The sequence below is a fragment of the Pungitius pungitius genome, chromosome 4 (genome assembly GCF_949316345.1).
Source record: "Pungitius pungitius chromosome 4, fPunPun2.1, whole genome shotgun sequence".
Taxonomy (NCBI): domain Eukaryota; kingdom Metazoa; phylum Chordata; class Actinopteri; order Perciformes; family Gasterosteidae; genus Pungitius; species Pungitius pungitius.
In genome coordinates, this window is record NC_084903.1 from 9049338 (window position 1) to 9067216 (window position 17879).

General features: G+C 40.1%; 1 protein-coding gene across 5 annotated transcripts in view; it reads left to right on the plus strand.

The window, feature by feature from the left end:
* Positions 1-17879, plus strand: part of LOC119226434 (protocadherin-9) — a 159529-nt gene that overhangs the window by 31511 nt on the left and 110139 nt on the right. For 3 of the 5 annotated variants that reach the window (XM_037484440.2, XM_037484416.2, XM_037484423.2), the window contains one exon: positions 13562-13663. The exons of the other annotated variants lie outside the window; for them this stretch is intronic. In XM_037484440.2, coding sequence (XP_037340337.2) covers positions 13562-13663 — 102 coding nt within the window. The remainder of the gene's footprint in view (positions 1-13561; positions 13664-17879) is intronic. 5 annotated transcript variants of the gene reach the window in all.

The following is a 17879-nucleotide window of genomic DNA, read 5'->3' on the forward strand; positions in this document are numbered from 1 at the left end:
CTTGCCAGGTGTTTACATTTCTGTCCGTCTGTGGGTAACATTTTGGCACCACTATAGCATCATATATGTGCAAGACGCAGGGAACTTTCATGCGTGTTTATCGAAATCAAGATTGAGTTCAAAAAGTTGCAGTCTGAACAGGGTCACCAAAGCAAGGAATCAAATGTTATATGTGGGATCCGATTTAAAAACTGAAATGTCAAATTATCGTTATTATTATTTTTGATCTGTTCTTAACATGCATAAAAACAATTGACTGAAAATGTACAACCACTGATCAAATTTAAGCACACCAGGTGGTTTCCATCTCGTCACCACCTTTTGTGGATGGTTTTGAAGAAATGGAATCATTCGGTAGAATAATGGGACGTGGTGTTGAACATGAATTTTGCCAAAAGATTTTAATGAGTGGTAATTAGTAATAAGTGACAATTTCTATTCATGACAGATGGTGATAAAATGTACTTAGTAGCAGGCAGAAAAAACCCAACCCACTGTACAGGAATCATTTTGAAATCTAAAAAAGGTCCATATATTTCCGTACACTAAAATTTACATCTAAATGAGAACTGGGTATAATTTATTTTCTTAAGTGAGAGGTTACTCCATTGAGCTCTGTCCCTCTACATGACATGAAAGAGTACGACCAGGCAAATAAGAATAATCTTTAATAAGTAACAATTACTTCTGGGTAACAAGGCAAATGGAATGCTAGTAAATAACTACATTTGAGATGTAGGCTGCGATGCTGACAAATAAATTACACATGTGGCTCCTTTTGGCCAGAGCACCAGCACAGCAGCTCTTTGGCTCGCATGTTGCAGTGTTTCCATTTGATTGACAGGTGTGTCATAGCCAGAGACGCATTGGGCAGACCCCCAACTGCTGTTGCTACTCCTGTCATTGTGGTTGGTTTGAAGCCGTCTACATGGATTGTCTGGCCAACACGGAGAACATGGTGAATTAGAGAAGTTGACATGGTAAATCAGTGGAGCTGGCACTACGGTGCATTTTGGGCGAGCAATGCTTTTTAGAGGCTGGCTTCCAGGCTACGAAAGGACACTGAAGGTATTGATGTGTTGCATTTTCGTTTTTTATCATCAGTGTTCTCAACGGTCAATGAGTCAGATCAACGGCCAAAATAAAGTAGTTTTATAGAGTTATTAGTGTAAAGATATGTGGAGATTGAGAGTTACTTCATATTAAATTATTTTATTTCTTAGTAAAAATATTTGTCATAAGACACATTTCTATTCATGATCTTTTCTGCATTGTAAAATATTTAAAAATGAAAGTTTTACTACTAAGATACTAACAATTTTGCAGAGTATGCAGCAGAATGATTCATGTCATTGTGATATTATATCATATTTATCCCAGTATCCCAGATGACAAACAACCGAATACAAACTAGCATAACATGGGCATGGTAAAGTTTGCTGAAGTACCTCAAAATTGTACACAAAGTACTTTATTAAATGTACACTTCTAGCTGTTAAAGGATGTTAAGAAATTCTTCTAGCTACAATTATGATACAAATGTATGTCCCAATCAGCAAGCGTAGATCCATTTTCTCAAGGGAAGGTCTGACTTAGACCTCAATATGATTTCCACACAAGATGATATCTATTTCATGAAAAAGATGAAAGGAAATTGGTGAAAATTCCACCTCCGTGAAATTTGCCAGAGTTATTGACTCCTTATAAAGCTCGTTTATAGCATAATTTCAAAAGGTTAAAATAACATGGATGGTTGAATTAAAACAAGTATTTCTATCAACCGTTGCAGAACATATATATTGAAAAGGAAGCAGATATGAGTGAGCGTAATTTGAAATTGCTCCAGTCACCTGTAGTTCAGCCCCCTCGGGTAAAGCTTTGGGTACCATGGATACTGTGTGCGGAGGCTAATAGCATTATGGCAGGGAGGAAATAGAGATACACCCTACCGCAGGGTCTGTACTTATGTGTTTCCATGAGCTGACAGGGAGAAAGAGATAGCGCAGTGCAGTGACACGGCAGGCAGAGAGAGAACAAACTGCAGTGTTCTGATTAAGCCCATCGCACTGGGCTCAGAACGCGCAGAGCGAGGACGTCCACGCGTGGAGGTCTGTCAGTGGTCGGAGTCGCGCGCTCCCTCCCTGACCTCCCTGTAGCCAGGAACTCTAATCACTGTAAAACCGATTCATTAAAATCTGCTGTTAGTGAGAGGACACACGCGGGTGAGCAAATGGACCACAGCCAATTATGTGATTCCCTGCCAGTTAGAAAGAGATTTAGGCATTAAGTATCTCTGAGGAGGGAGACAATGTTCACTACAGCAGATCCGCAGATTATTATAGGGTTTTGGGAGAATGTGTGCGTGTGTGTGTGCGTCAGAGTGATTTGTATGAAGGTCCGATATACAGACCGATAAACAAACACTATCTCACTGAAAATGTAGAAGTAAGAGAAACTAAGCAAATTACAGACACCATAATAGTACCTAAGGCTTAAACCAAATAAATGTGAGCAGAGGGTTAATGCATAAGTGGAGATATTTTAAAAATGATAAGGATATAGTTAAACCGTGATTAAAGCTAAAAAGCTATCTTAGCCTTTTAAATTTTGTTTAAAGAAGGTGGTTTCTGGTTGTATTGCGGCTGAAGTAACATCCCTGTGGAAAATGTTTACAATTTTGTGTCTGAGTAAATAACCATGATGATGTCATATTGACGTCATTCAGGTTGTCCCCAATCAGATGTTGGGAGGGTTGACAGGGAAAGTCTATGCTCCTGCATTATTGGATACTAATTATCAGGTGTTGTTGTAACTTGACCCAATCCAAGTACTAAGAGCACATCTCAGACTTCGTAGTGTATGTATGACCCTTCTTATTAAAATCTTTCTTGTGTTTGTCCCAAAATGTACAAGGCCGGTGAAGAGCTTTCTTTTCCTTCTAAAATTCACAATCCATTGCGCACGTCCTTTAGGTCATTCAATCATGTCAAGTACATTTCCGTTCCTATGAAACATTTGCAAAGCAGATTTAAAAGTGCATTTCATGATGTGGTATTTTATCAATCATTGTGATCTCTTTTCTGCTCACTTGCACCAAAACAAACTGTAACAATACAACAACGTTATTCACTACGACAGTGAAAGCTATAATGGATTTTTGGAAGTGAACACTTGATGAGTTCATTCATTTAAGAAATGCTTCAGTTTCTGTCTTAGACTGCATTTCCCCAAATTTGCTATATCTTGCCTGTTAAAATGTTCAGAGGTGCTTCATGTTCCACTTCACCTTTCTGACATGTTACAAAGAATCATGAGATAGTAATAAAATAAGAAGATTGGCAGCTTCTACAGCTTTCTATGCACTTCCTTTTTACATCCCTGCGCTCCAGGGTTGGATTTCATGGATAATATGCCGGATCACATTCATTGCAATAAAAACGGCTTCGTGGCACAGAACGGAGGGAGAGCCGGAGACCTGCAGCTTTTAGAATTTATTGCAAAAGCAGATTGTAGAACAAGTGAAAGGTTGATGGCAAAATCACATCCAGCCTTCCATCTAACAGCCCTCTTAAGGTCTAACTGAACATAATTTCTTCCCAAAGGCCTTGATAACTTGGATCTTTTGTTTCTTTAACTTTTTACGTTCTTCTGTTACCTTAAGGGCATAAGACATTTTTCTAAAGTAGCAAGCCAAATCAATACTGCAATATCAAGTGAACCTCTGTTAAACATCCAAATGTACTTTCCCTGAGCGGCAATTCAGAGTGTTCACTGCATGGAGCCAGAAAAGAGATCAAGATTTTGAAAGATCAAGTGAACCTTGTTGAAAATGTAATAGTTGACAAAAAATGAGTTAAACCGCACATAGTCTGTCTGTCTGAAATTGCTCATTTTACCTCTAGTTACAATTAGCACTATCGCTCCTACTTCAGGAATAACAAAGTCCTTTTACAGCACTGACATACTCAGGAACATATGTGCATCTCTGTTTTCACCACGAATCAGAGCGTGCATTCCGGCAGTGAAGACCGGAGCAGCCATCTGCAGCACTGCCCGACCTACTAAATCTTTGCTCTCACTTCCATGTCTCCCTGTGAACCGCTGAATCCTTAAAATCCGCTCAGTTTACACTAGCTGTAAACCTGGGGGACACTAGCTTGGCTTTTACGCGACATTAGAGATTGACAGACCAGAGCAGATCGCATCAGATGTCTTCATATTAAATGTGGATAACCTTGTGTGGCGCAACTGTTGACTTATTTGAAACTAATATAATGTCTTATATGAACAAAGTTTTTGGAATAAAACATTCTTTAAAAATATTTCCAATCTGACTTTGAACCAATTCGGTAGAAAGCCCCTTATCGGTTTTGGCCTCTAGCCTTAGGTAAGTTTTCTTTCTGTCAAGTTGATTTTTGTTTAACATATTCATAATGAGATGCTTCACTGCAACCCACAGATGCGGCTGGCAGATGCTCCGTTGATATAAGAAAGGGTTTCATTATAGCAAATATGGTGTATTTGACATTCAAACCCTGGAGAATGGTTAACAAGATACTTATCTGTGATATATAAATTCCTTCAATATCTTACAGTAGCTTCAAAGGTTATAATATGACTACATTGTATACTAGTTCCCCTTTGTTTCATCTTCTAGCTCGTTAATGTCTAATTCTGGCTGCAGCCACTTCTGTATTAATGATACTGTACTCTTCGGCGGTAAAATGAGAAACAGCAGAGACAGAATTAGGTGCATACATTTAAGGCTTTCATTGTGCGAGGATTATGGACCTGCTATTGTACGGCTAAAAAAGCAATGCCGTGTTTACAGTGCAGCGCGACATCTCTCGTTAACATTCAGCACATCAACATACACAAAATGATCCAAATTACACCGGAAACCACATCGCACACTATGCAGTCACTGTAATTTGTATTCTTCACCCTGCTTTGACATTTTAGATAAGCATTGTGATTCATGAAAAAAATGACAATCATCCGATCTTCAGAAATACGCAGGAAGGATCTCATCAAATCTCAGCCCACTGAATAAACTAACAAGGCTCCCAAATGGTGCGTGCAAACTGGGTTACTGGGTGAAATAATGTCACTTCAGCGTGACTAATAAGGATTGTTTGCATGCAAAAGTGTCCGCTGTTTAGCTAGATTTCCCTTTTCCCCTGCGAGCACTGGATCCACTGCGCTTGAATTAGATCACTTTCACAAACAGAACGACTGTGTGCAAATGAATACAACTGATGATAAAGATGTATTATTATCACCACAAACCATCTGCAGAAATTGATCTCAAGGGTCGTCCACAATGTGCATTCCACCTTAATGGTTCCATTCAATAGTTTAATTTATTTACATTTACCACCTTGAGATGACATGGATAGTTTTCCTCCTCAATAATTTACTGGAAGTAAAATACGTCGTGTGCAGGTGCAGTCTTGAGAGAGATGTTTACATCAGCGAGGATAATGAACCCCTGGGTGTCTCATTTGAAAGCACAGCAACAAGCAGGTTAAAACTTTCCCGTTTCTAAACCACCTTTGTAATCACAGCCTGGAAAATATACAGAGACCCCATGTCATCTAATTTTACCTTGATGACAACACAGAAACAACGTTTTCAATCTGGGTTGAAAGAATTTTGCTTCACGCAAGTAAACATTGTAAGTATTAAGACTTGCAATTTAAGGGAATCGATTATTTATAAAAATACAGACGCTGTTGTCTATGAAGAGCAACACACATAGAAATTTCAATTCAAGATATAAAAAAGAAAATAATTAAAACAATCTGCTGCACAGGTGAACATCTTTTCATCGCAAAAATAACTGCAAGGTGTAAGCTTTTTGAAACTTTTTGGAATGCGAGGTACACAACTCAACTCCTATTCATGCAATGTACTTTAGAACGGTAGCTTTTGCACTCAGCTCTTAAATGCTCAATCTGTTGGTATAAGTCTACAGAAATGTTTTAGTCAGTGAAATGAAACTCCTCACCAGACCCATTCCATCTCATGCACCCAATTCAACTAATAGAAAAGTCCATAATCTGGAACGGTACAATCTAACAGTGTTTCCATTACTACCTTAGCGATTCAAATACACAATAAAAAACCTGACCCTTTATGGCTTCTAGGCTGCTAGTGTAAAATTGGCTAAATAACAGGTCGCTCAAATAGACAAGAGAAATTCTCCATATTCCATTATACTTGTCCCACTATTCTTAAAGTGCTGACAAATACGAGTATTTTCTCACTCAGTCAGCTGCAGCGCTCTGTAACACATTCTCAGGCAGCATTGCTGACACACTGACAGACACATGTCTATGAATTCTTTCAACCAGTTGATGAATATTTAATTGACTATCTGTGTCTTATTGTGAGGCTTTTTGTTTGAGCTCTGTGGCTACCCGCCTTACATTCAGCACCCAATTGTCACTACAAGTGAGTGACACAAAAAAAAAAGAAAACTGCTTCCACTCGAAGAATTTCCCAGTGATATTATTACCATTTCATTATTTTAAACAGTTATTGTTTGACAGGGAGACCGGGGAGAACGTTAACAGAGACGGCTTTTGGCATAAAGTCAGAATCATACGGCTCGGACGCTCACTTTTTTTGAACGTTTAGCAGAGGGCAGCGGCTGAAATACTCTCTGTTCATTATGCTAGAGGTGTGTTAAGGGCATCCAGTAATACGCATACTTCATTATGTCACCAGGAGATGGATACAGATAAGACCCCAGAACGTCCTGAAACATTTCAGCCTCTACCTAGGTCACAGTTTGCTGCTTCCTGTGCCACTCATTACGACATGGATGAAGAGTGAGCAGCACGGGATATACAACATTAAGGTGCTTCATGCAATTAACAATGGGATCTTTTTTTATGCTTTACCAGTTTGGTCAGCTTATCTCTATATTGAGGTTTTAACAGCCTGTCAGCTTACTTCCAACCGGATTAAAGCTTTTAGCCTTGCCCTCTTGTTACTGTTGCTAAGAATCCAAAATGTTGTCGCAGTGGAAAGAGGTTGCCATTCAGTTTACGTGCATTTAGCTTTCTATCTGAAGGCTGTACAAGACACAGTGTGGTCAGTCAGTATTTTTCAATAAAAGACGGTGCAGGAGGTTACTTATGTTTTACATTCTATGTAGCTCATGCATTTTGGCCGACATGAGCAGTTTGCATGGATTTAGGCTACTTTTAGTTCTTACAACTAACGAACCCTTCATTGTCCAGTCCCTTGTAAATTGGACCAATACGGTTAAAGATATTACTCGGCCTCAAGGGTGAATGCTCAGTTGACTTAGATACACACTCCACTTACTGTAACAGCTTCTTCAATTTGCTGAGCTCTTTTGTAGCTGAGCACCAGTTTGAGAAGGAACAAAGAGCTTTTGACTATAGATGGAGAAACAAAGATGGAAGCAGACAGAATAGAGACGTGCTGGAGACAGACTGAACATGTCTGTGTTGTGTATGGTGGTGGAGCTTTGTTAAACAGCTGTCACTTGACTGAAACAGAGTGTTATGTTTCTATCAATCTCTCTCACTGGGTTCCATTAGATCACCTTTCTTCCACTCTTGTGGACGTTGAACTAAGTGCATTAATTTTGGAGGATTTAGAGACGTTTGAGACGTTGCTCAAAATGGGTAGATAGTTTACAAAAGGATTAATTAAAATTAGACATAGATGTTTCCCCGACCAGAGATGCAGATATCCAATGGATCTCTTTAAAAAATGCCTAGAGTTTAACTATGCAAAAGGATACGGTTTCTTCATGAATAGGGAGCAAGAGCTACTGTCTGCAGAATAAAATAAAGATCAGAAAACATACTGACCACTCGAAACCCAAGTGATTACAGGGAAAAGAGCTGCTCTGCAACAACTTTAGTCTCTTTTAGTACATGGTCCCTTTGGGGAGAACTCCCTCGGTAACTTTTCCGAAGCAAGAAGCTCAGACATTACCCCAAGTGTAAGGAAGTTCTTCATTTGGAGGTCGGAAGGTGCTCTTACAGAATATTTAAAGGGCAAAAGAGAAAATAACCTTTTTCCCTTTTAACTTGAATGAGACATAATAGGGTTTTTAATAGGAACCTTTTAAACCAGATTAAATGTTAATTCAGTTTACAATTATTACTATTGCAGCCTCTTTCATCAGAAAATCAGGCATCTCTATTACCTCAATCTATTTTCAGTGTCTTAGTTCCGACTGTGCAGAGAATTAGATCCAGCCAGGACGATGTGTATTGTATTGTTTCCACCTCCTGTGTCTGCATGGCAGACACTTTGTCACAGCTAAGGCATCACAACGGAGCAACACACAGTTCTGAAAGTTAACAGGTGTCTTGTTGTGATCGAAATGAAGGCCGAGTTAGAAGTCGGACGTGGTGCTAAAAGGTGCTGGATGGAAGTAGGGGGCGAGGGGGGGGTTGAGCCATATTTGCCCGGTGTGATCTCATCGAGAGACGGTTTCCACTTTTGTTAATGCATTCCCCGTGTTCGCTGGATAACCTGCAGCGTTCCGCCTTCTCGGGCCCTAAACTTCAAAATGTATAAAATGTGCTCATTAGAATTCTGCTACAAGCCCGGCTCAATTCCTTTGAGCCATTAGCGTTTGTTTAGAATGGTTTGGGCTGGCCTCAGCATCGACGGTAATGACGAGGACAGGGTGCCATGGAGAATCAATGCTTCTCTGTGGCACAAGAATGAAACTGTAACAGCGGGGCTGCCCCCATTGAGCGCAGGACGGCCATCTTTTTCAACCACTTAATTGATCAAGCCTTTATTTATCTTGTCACAGGACTTTAACCTAATTTGTTTTCCGTTCGCTCACAAAGCACCTTCATTGAATAACGATGTTAACCATCCACGGTATCACATTTATTTTCTCCCCGCCAAACACACTCACAACGTCGTGTCTGCGTTAATTTCCTTGCGGCTGGAGTACTTTTAAACTTGCGTAATTAATTATCGTATCAAACATAAGCTCCGTGTACATTTTTCGCAGGCTGCATACACAAACACTGAGAAGGCTTTTCATTAGCGAGTATTCTCATTGAACATGTTTTAGTGCAGCAGAAGGAGAGGAGAGGCAAAGGGCTCAGATTAATTCCTTTCCCTTTGTTCTTTGTGAACAAAGCAGCGGTGCATCGTGCACACTCTCTTAACTCTGCAACTATGCAAAGATGCCCTTGTAATTGGGTGATATTTTTTAACTGCAAAACCCGCTGCGTGCATTTCCATTACATTTCTGTCATAAAATACCCTCCTCGTCAACTTAAATGGAATGTCAATACTTAGTGTGTGGAATAAGGAGCGTGGAAATGGGCTTAACACTGGGACTCATAAACATAAAGTTTAATGCCGCCACTAAAGCAAGGGCCAATCACAGCACAGCTTATAAAAGAATAATAATCACAGATTTTCTCGCCCAGCCATCTCAAAAGATTAATATGAATACTCTCTTGTGCACTCGTTTTCTAATCTTGCCCAATTTTCTTCCCTTCATTACGTTTTCCTTTGCATTGAGAACGGCATCTTAACAACACAATCCTCCACACCCTTTTTCAGTCATGCGTTCGTTAAATTTTATTTAGGCCAAAATGTGAAGAAAAAAAAGGACAATTATTTGGTGTGAATCCTTGTCTGGTATCCAGAGGAATATTCCCCACTCAGGAACACTTTATGGGCTCATTTTAGCTTTATGAGACAGACGTGGCAGCACAGGGCGATTAAGCCTTAATATATTAACCCGTATTGGACAAATTCCAGAGACAAGTCAGACGACGCAGTGATTGATTTTACCGAGCTTTAAGCGTTAACTATTAACATCACTATGAGGGGAATATGGTCTGGTTTTATATTAATGGTTCAGACAACTCTACCCAATTTTCTATCAATAAATTATTATTTTAATAAATAAAATGTTAAACGGTAGCATACTTACTGTCTAAACATACTCATGTGATTAGTTCCTAAATGAATGGCTAGTAAGTGAAAAACTATGGAAGAGCAGACATAAGTCATCCACACAAACCGCCACGTGTCTTTTCACTCTGGAGCCTCACCACTAGTCACAAGATAAACATCATGTTCTATTCTTGGTAGCGCACACACACACACACACACACACACACACACACACACAGGACTTGTTGAGAAATGAATGTTGTCCTGTGATGTCAAGGAAGAGTGCATACAGTGGTATCTCTAAGGTAATTAAATAGAACTAAAGGACTGATGTGACTGGGAGGGCTTGGCAGGGGGAGACTAATGGTAAAGCTGATTAAAGTGTGTTTTATCCCCTTAATGAAACTCTTTTTCTCTGCTCAATGTGTACACACATGTTCAACAGAGGAGCGTCACAGAATCACTATAACTCAAGATGTTGTTATTCTCATCTTACCATGAAAGTTCATATTCTTCAGGGTCACCCATGTGATCTGAAGAAACACTAATTACTTGTGATACAAATGACCTTTTACAGCGGACATGTTTTATCTACACTTTAATTTACAATAACCATTTTCTTCAAAGCACTTTACAGCCTGCACATTTGTCCTACATACTAACAGCTAAATCTCCTTAAATTTGTAAGAGAGAACCCCCCGAAACAAACAGCGAACAACATGTCCTTCATGTGCAACAGGACAAATGCTTCACGTTTTGAGAACAATTTGGGGACACGGTGGTAATAGAACGAGACTCAATTTGCTTCAGCATGAACACCCAGAGCTCTAATGTCATGACGGCACATGGCTGAGCTTTGTGCTCACAGAGCCACATGGTCCTAGTGGGTTTTCCTGCCATTTTGTAATTTGGTGACTCCACAATGCGCTCAACTCAGTTCAGTCTGAAAAGGAGGTGCAGCCAATAGGACGGTGGCTCTGTGGTTTAAACTGTCATTTCACAGCAGCGGGTTTGCGGGTTTCAATCATTTGCGCTTAATGTGCTCCACTTTCCGACCAGCAGTTTGGTGACACCAGAAACTCTCAATTGCCCATAGACGTGCCTGCCGGCTTGTGACAGAAACATTCTGGCCTCATTCCCAGTGTCCATCCTGCCCAGAGCAGGCTGGAAAGTGCTCCAGTGACCTTGCACAGGTGGAGCGCGCATAGATATGACTGCGTGATGGTGTTCTTGTAGAGTTTTGAGGTCAGCAAACAACACCTATACATCTCATTCAAAAATGTTACTTTTTTTTCCTATAGTATCTATTCATGTATAAATGTGTTTGTGGGCGCGAACGGACGTCATCTGCCAAATTGTGCACTGGGATGTGTGAAATGAGAAGTGTGGAAGTGTCGGCCCCCTCTGAAGAAGTCAGGAAATGGCTGGTGGGTGCCCCCCTCCAATCCCTGCTGTCCACCAGCGGTCCTCTTCTTCTAATGCTGTTTAACCTGTTCCTGTATTGTGCATTGGTTTCTCAGGGACATGAACAATAAGCAAATGTGAAACTGTATTTCCTCCCACACAAATATGAGGTGTAACATTTTCCCTCGTCACAAAGCTGCATCATCTCCCACGGAGGACAAAATCTGTTTTTTTTTCTGGGGGGCGAGGGGGGGGGGGGGTTCAGCCGGACTATTGTGTTATAACCGTTCCCCGTCTGCAAGTGAATTCCTCAACCTCTACCCACACTGCAGCATAGGTGCAACATGCCTCTAGCCAAAAATGACCAAAAGTCAGCAACCACAAGCTGAACCAGCGGCTGCAATCTGATGCGCCGCTGGTTCAATTTCAGTCTCATTTTGTTCTCCATTTGTAATGCGACTGTCCCCTCGACGGCGTTGTACATTTCTGGAGTACTTTCAATGTGGGACTCTCCATCAGTCATGCCACCCTCAGCATTCCCTCCAGCCTCTGTAGTGCTTCAATTAAATTGGAAACCAAATCAATTTCACCCCCAAGAGACCAAATTACCTCCACCACTAGTTACCATCCAGCAGTTTGATTTGGGCAGAACTTATATGTGTTTAAATACATTTAGTTGCCTGGCAGTTAATATAACGTCCAAATATACATTTTAATGGCAATTCCAGGTAAGAGAAGATCGGCGCACTGTAGAAAAGTTCAAAACCATCGACTATAACTTTAATCATTCGATAACATTTTACTATTACTTTTGCCATTTGAGCTGATTGAAAGGTTTTTTTCACCAGCTTTAAAAGTATTACAATCTGCAACCAAGGATCACTTTGACAGTGTGGACTTAAAAAAGATCAATTCATCATGTTGCCAACTCTCTCCAACTCTCTCTTCTCTCTCTGTCACTTATCCCCCTGGCAATAAACGAGGAGGTACTAATAACTAATATTTCATTCTGAGAGGTTTATCTATAAACGGTAGACGATGCGTAATGATATAAAGGTTCAAAGTATTGCTTTACTCATCGTTTAATCAACAATAATACAACCAATAATTGGTAACTGTTGTGTAAAATGATGACACAAATTAGACATTGAAAGATTGTTTTCTAACCCCTATTAATTAACAATGTAAGATTAACCTAAAAAGGCACCTGAAAAGAACACAAGGTCTAAAGAAAGCTTTTAATTCTCTTTTGTGGAGGCGAGAGATTGGATAGTTGCATCCGGTTGAATTGAGTACTAAGCAAGTGGTACCTGAGCATGTGTGTGTCTGGTGGTGTGGTGAGTAGTTGTTTATCTGTTGACGTTTGTTTGTGTGAGTCAGACCATGGGAACAGTTCCATGCCAGTGACAGCAGACACTCTGACAGATTGACTGGCAAGGTGCCATTCAACAAATCTGAGCCTCACACCGCATCTGTGAAAAGTCTCCACCTGTGCCACATAGTTGAATAAAGCTGCATATCGGTCGACACGCTGTAAACGGATGAATGAGCGAGGATGAATGCAATTGAGCTGACTATTTTAAGGAGCCTGAAAACGGTCTTAAGCAGGTTGGGCTCACAATGTGGCCTCTGCTGATAAGAAGCACGAGGCCGATGCTACGCTACACAGTGCTCCTCCCCCCCCTGATTTCGCTCTCTGTTGTTGTTGGTCATCTGGAAGTCAGTTAAAGACAGTGATTTATGCCTGGGGCTTCATGCAGCATGGCCTCATTACACACAGCCATTTTGAAAATCAGCAGATAATTACAGTATACATCATGAACCTCATGGGGCCCAACAGATTCAGTCTATTCAACTGGCCTGTCATTTGGGCCACAGGGCATGAAAAACGGGATTCTAACCTCATTTGAAATATAAGTTGCTCTTCATTCTACAGGAATCGTTTTAGAAATGTAGTTGTATAATGTTCAAGTGCCGTTTTTTAATCGCTCCGCTAATCATTATGGAATAGGATTTTTCTAATGGTGTTTCTTTATTTTATGAAAAGACAGTATAGATGCATTCTCATTTGAGGGCAGGTAAACAGGTAAAATATGACATTTAATGTTAACGTCACTTCTCACCAGAGTGATAACACTCACAGATATATTGTGATTTGTAATTTGTTAAACTTTCTCCACAAACAAACCGATGCAGAGCACGCACTAACACACCTTTTCTTCCAATCTTGAAGGGGACATTAACACGTGCCCAAACTGAACTGAACCCTGAATATCTGGACCTCCGTCCTCGCACCGAGCTCAACCCTGAATATTGGACCCCTTGCACCCCTTTAGTGAGTACCGATGGTCCCATTCCTCACTAAATGATCACCACAGCTTCACTTAACATACGCCATTACTTTCAGTAAGCGCAGTCATGTTGTACCACTGGCATGTTAAGCTATGACTCGTTAGATTGAGAGTCATTTTTCTCATTCATGATTCACTCTCCTCTCTTCATATCCTCTCTTTCTTTCTATACAAAGTTTAAGCATACTTTGTCTCTTGGTAACTGTGACACATTGTACTCACAACTTCATTAAATTCAGGGCCTAATGCGATGCTAATATTCATGCCATCTTTACTAGAGTAATACGTATTTGTCTCATTACCTCCTTGCTTAGAAAACACAGTGCTTGATAGTCATCTGGGGGTTGGAGGAGGTTTGCTTGCACACTGATGAATCTTAATGATGTCTGTTTCTCTTACACTCTGTTATTAACTACACTTTATCCACATGGGGAGGCTTTCTTCTCAGCTAGCAGTCACACAATATTTATTGAACACATGTTTAGGCATTCTGTCTTTAATATTGCTTATGCCCGGATGTTATTGATCTGTGAATCATAGCTGAGTGATTATGATGTGCGTTACACATAAGGGAAAATATTCTGACCCGTTGAAAAACAATTCTATTTTACAAATTCTAAAACTATGAATACATACAAATAGGAAAATATAGTATTGATCATTGAATTTGACATCGAGGGCATTATTGACCGGAGTGGATTTTTGTTTAACAAATCATTGTCTTGGAGTAATATCATTATACGTCTCGGTTTCTTCCGCATTAAATATTCATAAGCTGTTGTGCTCCCTTGGGTTTGAACATCAGCGGAAGAGAAAAACTAACAAGACAAAGGTATACTCAATATGTAAACACAGAGGAGTGTAGAAGTCCCTCCTACCCAAACTACTCTGAGCTGGGATCAACAGACTGGGAGGAATTCTCCCATGTGCATTATGGGAGTGGGGGGGGGGGTCGCAACTTCTTTTCCTTTTAAATGCATAGTGAGCGGCTTTCTTTGATAGGAACGGACTGCTATATCTGTAATCTCCATAAGCTGATTTGGCATTAATTCTCTTAAGCAGAATCTGTAGGCAGAAGGGATCCCATTTTTATTTGCAGGGTAATAGTTTGTGCCGGAGCCAAAGAGGCGACCTCTGGACAAACCAGCTGATATCTGATGGTGGATTTAGCTTTTCATTGATTTGATTCACGTCGCCTCTCCAACTCCAACTACATTTTTGCATCTCAAGTTGCTACTCGAACTATAAACAAAGATCAATATAAGGCAAATAAGTTATTGGACCGAACATCCGCTGGCTATGGAACCACAGAAGTGAAGCCTCTCAACCAGCAGAGGCTTAGCCACTGTCACAGCCATTCAGTAAGAGCAGCACATCATTTACACCTGTACTCTCCATCCTTACCAGACGTCAGAATGTTTATTAAAGAAGTACAGATGAAGTAGTTCAACATGTAAACTTCTCAGAGTGTATTCCTTAGGACCCCCCTTAATGTCCACAAAGGGGCTTGGATGCATTGTTCCTCAATTTATGGGATTTCATCAAATGGAAAAAACATGGCTGATATAATTAAAGAGAAAAAAATAAATCCCTCTGTTACAGCCCTGCTGGAAGCACAGCCCCTTGTCACTTGTGGCACTACGTCATTGTGGCTTCTCTTATTAGATCACAATTCATGTTAAGTTCCATTAACAAATGTGACTTTCATCTTCTTTGTATCTTTCTACCATACTCCCCAAGCATATAAATGGTTGAGGGAGGCATAATAAGATATATGGGACAGCCCGTGTGATGCGTCTCCCTACAGTCAATATTTGGACTTTAGCCTTATTTAATGAGCAGAATATCTCAGAGATCTCTCCCAAGCTGCATTCAACGGGAGATCTCTGTGGCTTCGTTAAAGCAGTGCACTGTTTGCTTAGTGGGCCTCACTGGACTAAAAAAGCTCAAAGACAAACAAGTGCATGTGTGCACACATGTATACACTCACACACACACACACACACACACACACATCGTGTCAGAGCAGGCGTCTTTCTTTAAGCCCAAAAGGGAATGATGGCTCTCATTATCGCCTCAAAGTAAGATCCCACAGAGCCCCTACTCAGAAGCCCTATTAAGTTACCAGACAACGACATTGTATTGGTGTTCGATAATTTCCTTTCCTCTGTCATCTGGAGTGCATCAGGGAGTTGCATGGGGAGGGAGGGGTGGGGAAAGTGACAATAGCTAACGTCAAAAGGCACAGCTGGCTGGAACGCTGTCCCTCCTCTGCATGGTGAATCTTTAGGCTCAATGTTGAGCCCTTTCCAGTCATTAATTGTTTAATTTCTTGCAGAAATCACATGGATTGGAATGCATGCTGGATTTTATCATGTTCTAGTCACAATGCATAACTCATTGCACTCTCTACATCAATTCTTTGGCAGGCAGGATAAATAGCCCCTAGGAAAGGGGGAAAAGTCACCTTGTAGACTGCATATGACCCACTGGTTTGTCAAATTATTTACTGCCATGTATATTTATTATCAGTGTCTGGAATACTTAGGTTTCCAAATGTGTTACAATATTGGCGTTCGGGGAATCCAAAACTATTAAAGCTGAATTACCATTATAATTGTTTCCTACACTACAAAATAAATGACTGTGATACATGGAATTCCTGTTCGTTAAATTCACAATCAAAATGAAGTCTAAGAAACTATTTAGAATTACACTGCTTTGGCCTAATTTAGCAAAGCACATGAACAGTGCAAGTATGCTTTATTCTAGCATTTCAGGTATTTGAGTTGAGAAAATAGAGATACACTTAAATTATGAAGTCAGCAACAATTAAATCAGCTTTGACTAAACACATGTAAATGGACATCTGAATCTAACGTTACATAACATTGCTAAAAACAAAATATGGCTGGTTAAAATGAAATGGGAGGGAAAGAGTTCTCACCCCCTCTTGACACCATTTCACCCACACGGTTGGAGAGACACACATTCTCTGTACTGTGGAAGGGTTTGGCTGTGTCAATATGGACAGGTTTTTGGAAACAACTGCAACACATCCTTTCACAATCACCTCCACATGTCATAGATAAACAGATCAGTCTGGTGAGCGTGGACCAGCACAAGGTGACATCAGGTCAATTGTGGGAAATTCACTGTGGAGGTGCAGATTAGCCGAGAATGACTTTTTGTAAATGTAGAAGTGTAGGAGCTTCAACTCAAGGTCTTTTTCAGAGTTTTTTTAGTTTAAGATTTCGCTCATGACCTTTCCACTGCTATTCAAATATTGAAACCGCACAAAAAAGAACTATGAACTCTGAAAACTGTGATTCTGACCAACATACATTGTCATGTATTTAACTAAATATGATACAGTGTCAGTTTGAAACAAGAACAGGAGATGCATTATGCAAATGTTTTCTGGTGTTTTCACATAATTAAAGGTCAAAGTTTCAAACTCCAAAAGGCCATGTTTGCTACATCACACATTTAATTTGGGCAACATGCATCCTGCTGCTGATTGGCCCGTGTGGTGTCTTTTAGTTTTCCAAATTTGGCTTGACATGTCGCCTCGCCATTGGTGCTTTTTTGTGTATTCAATGTCAGTTGGGAGTTTGATATGACTCATTCTCAACCAGAAGATGTATGATTTTAGTTTGGTTATACTTTATTTTTAGTGCCTCTTTTTGTTCTGTTCTATTTAAACAAATAACATGCTACATAAAATAATCACAAAACTCTGACATAATGTCTCTAAAAGAAAATAAAGAAAATAGCAGAATGCGGATATTTCAGAAGACATTTAAGACTCTGAGCCCTTAATATCGGATATTGACTTGAAGAAAAGTTGTCACCAAGCTTATGTTATTATCTAGGATGGCCTTTTGAGAATCAAGTAAAGTAAAGCACCATATTGACCATGGTAGCCTTTGTCTAAGGTGTTATTTTCTGCAGCAAAACTTTTATGTTCGAATTTGGAAACTGCTGCATGTTTTACAGGGTTTTGTTGACAGGTAAAACTTAAAGGTGTGATTCAAAGTGATCCAAAGAAAAGTTCAACTGTCACTCTGCATGTTTTCCTGAGACTATGCTGCGTGTGGAAGTGGAAAAAAAGAAAAGGATAAACTAGACATAGTCTGGTTTTACTTTATACGAAAACGGTTCTATTAGACCGATGTCTCTAAACAGCATGTTACCATA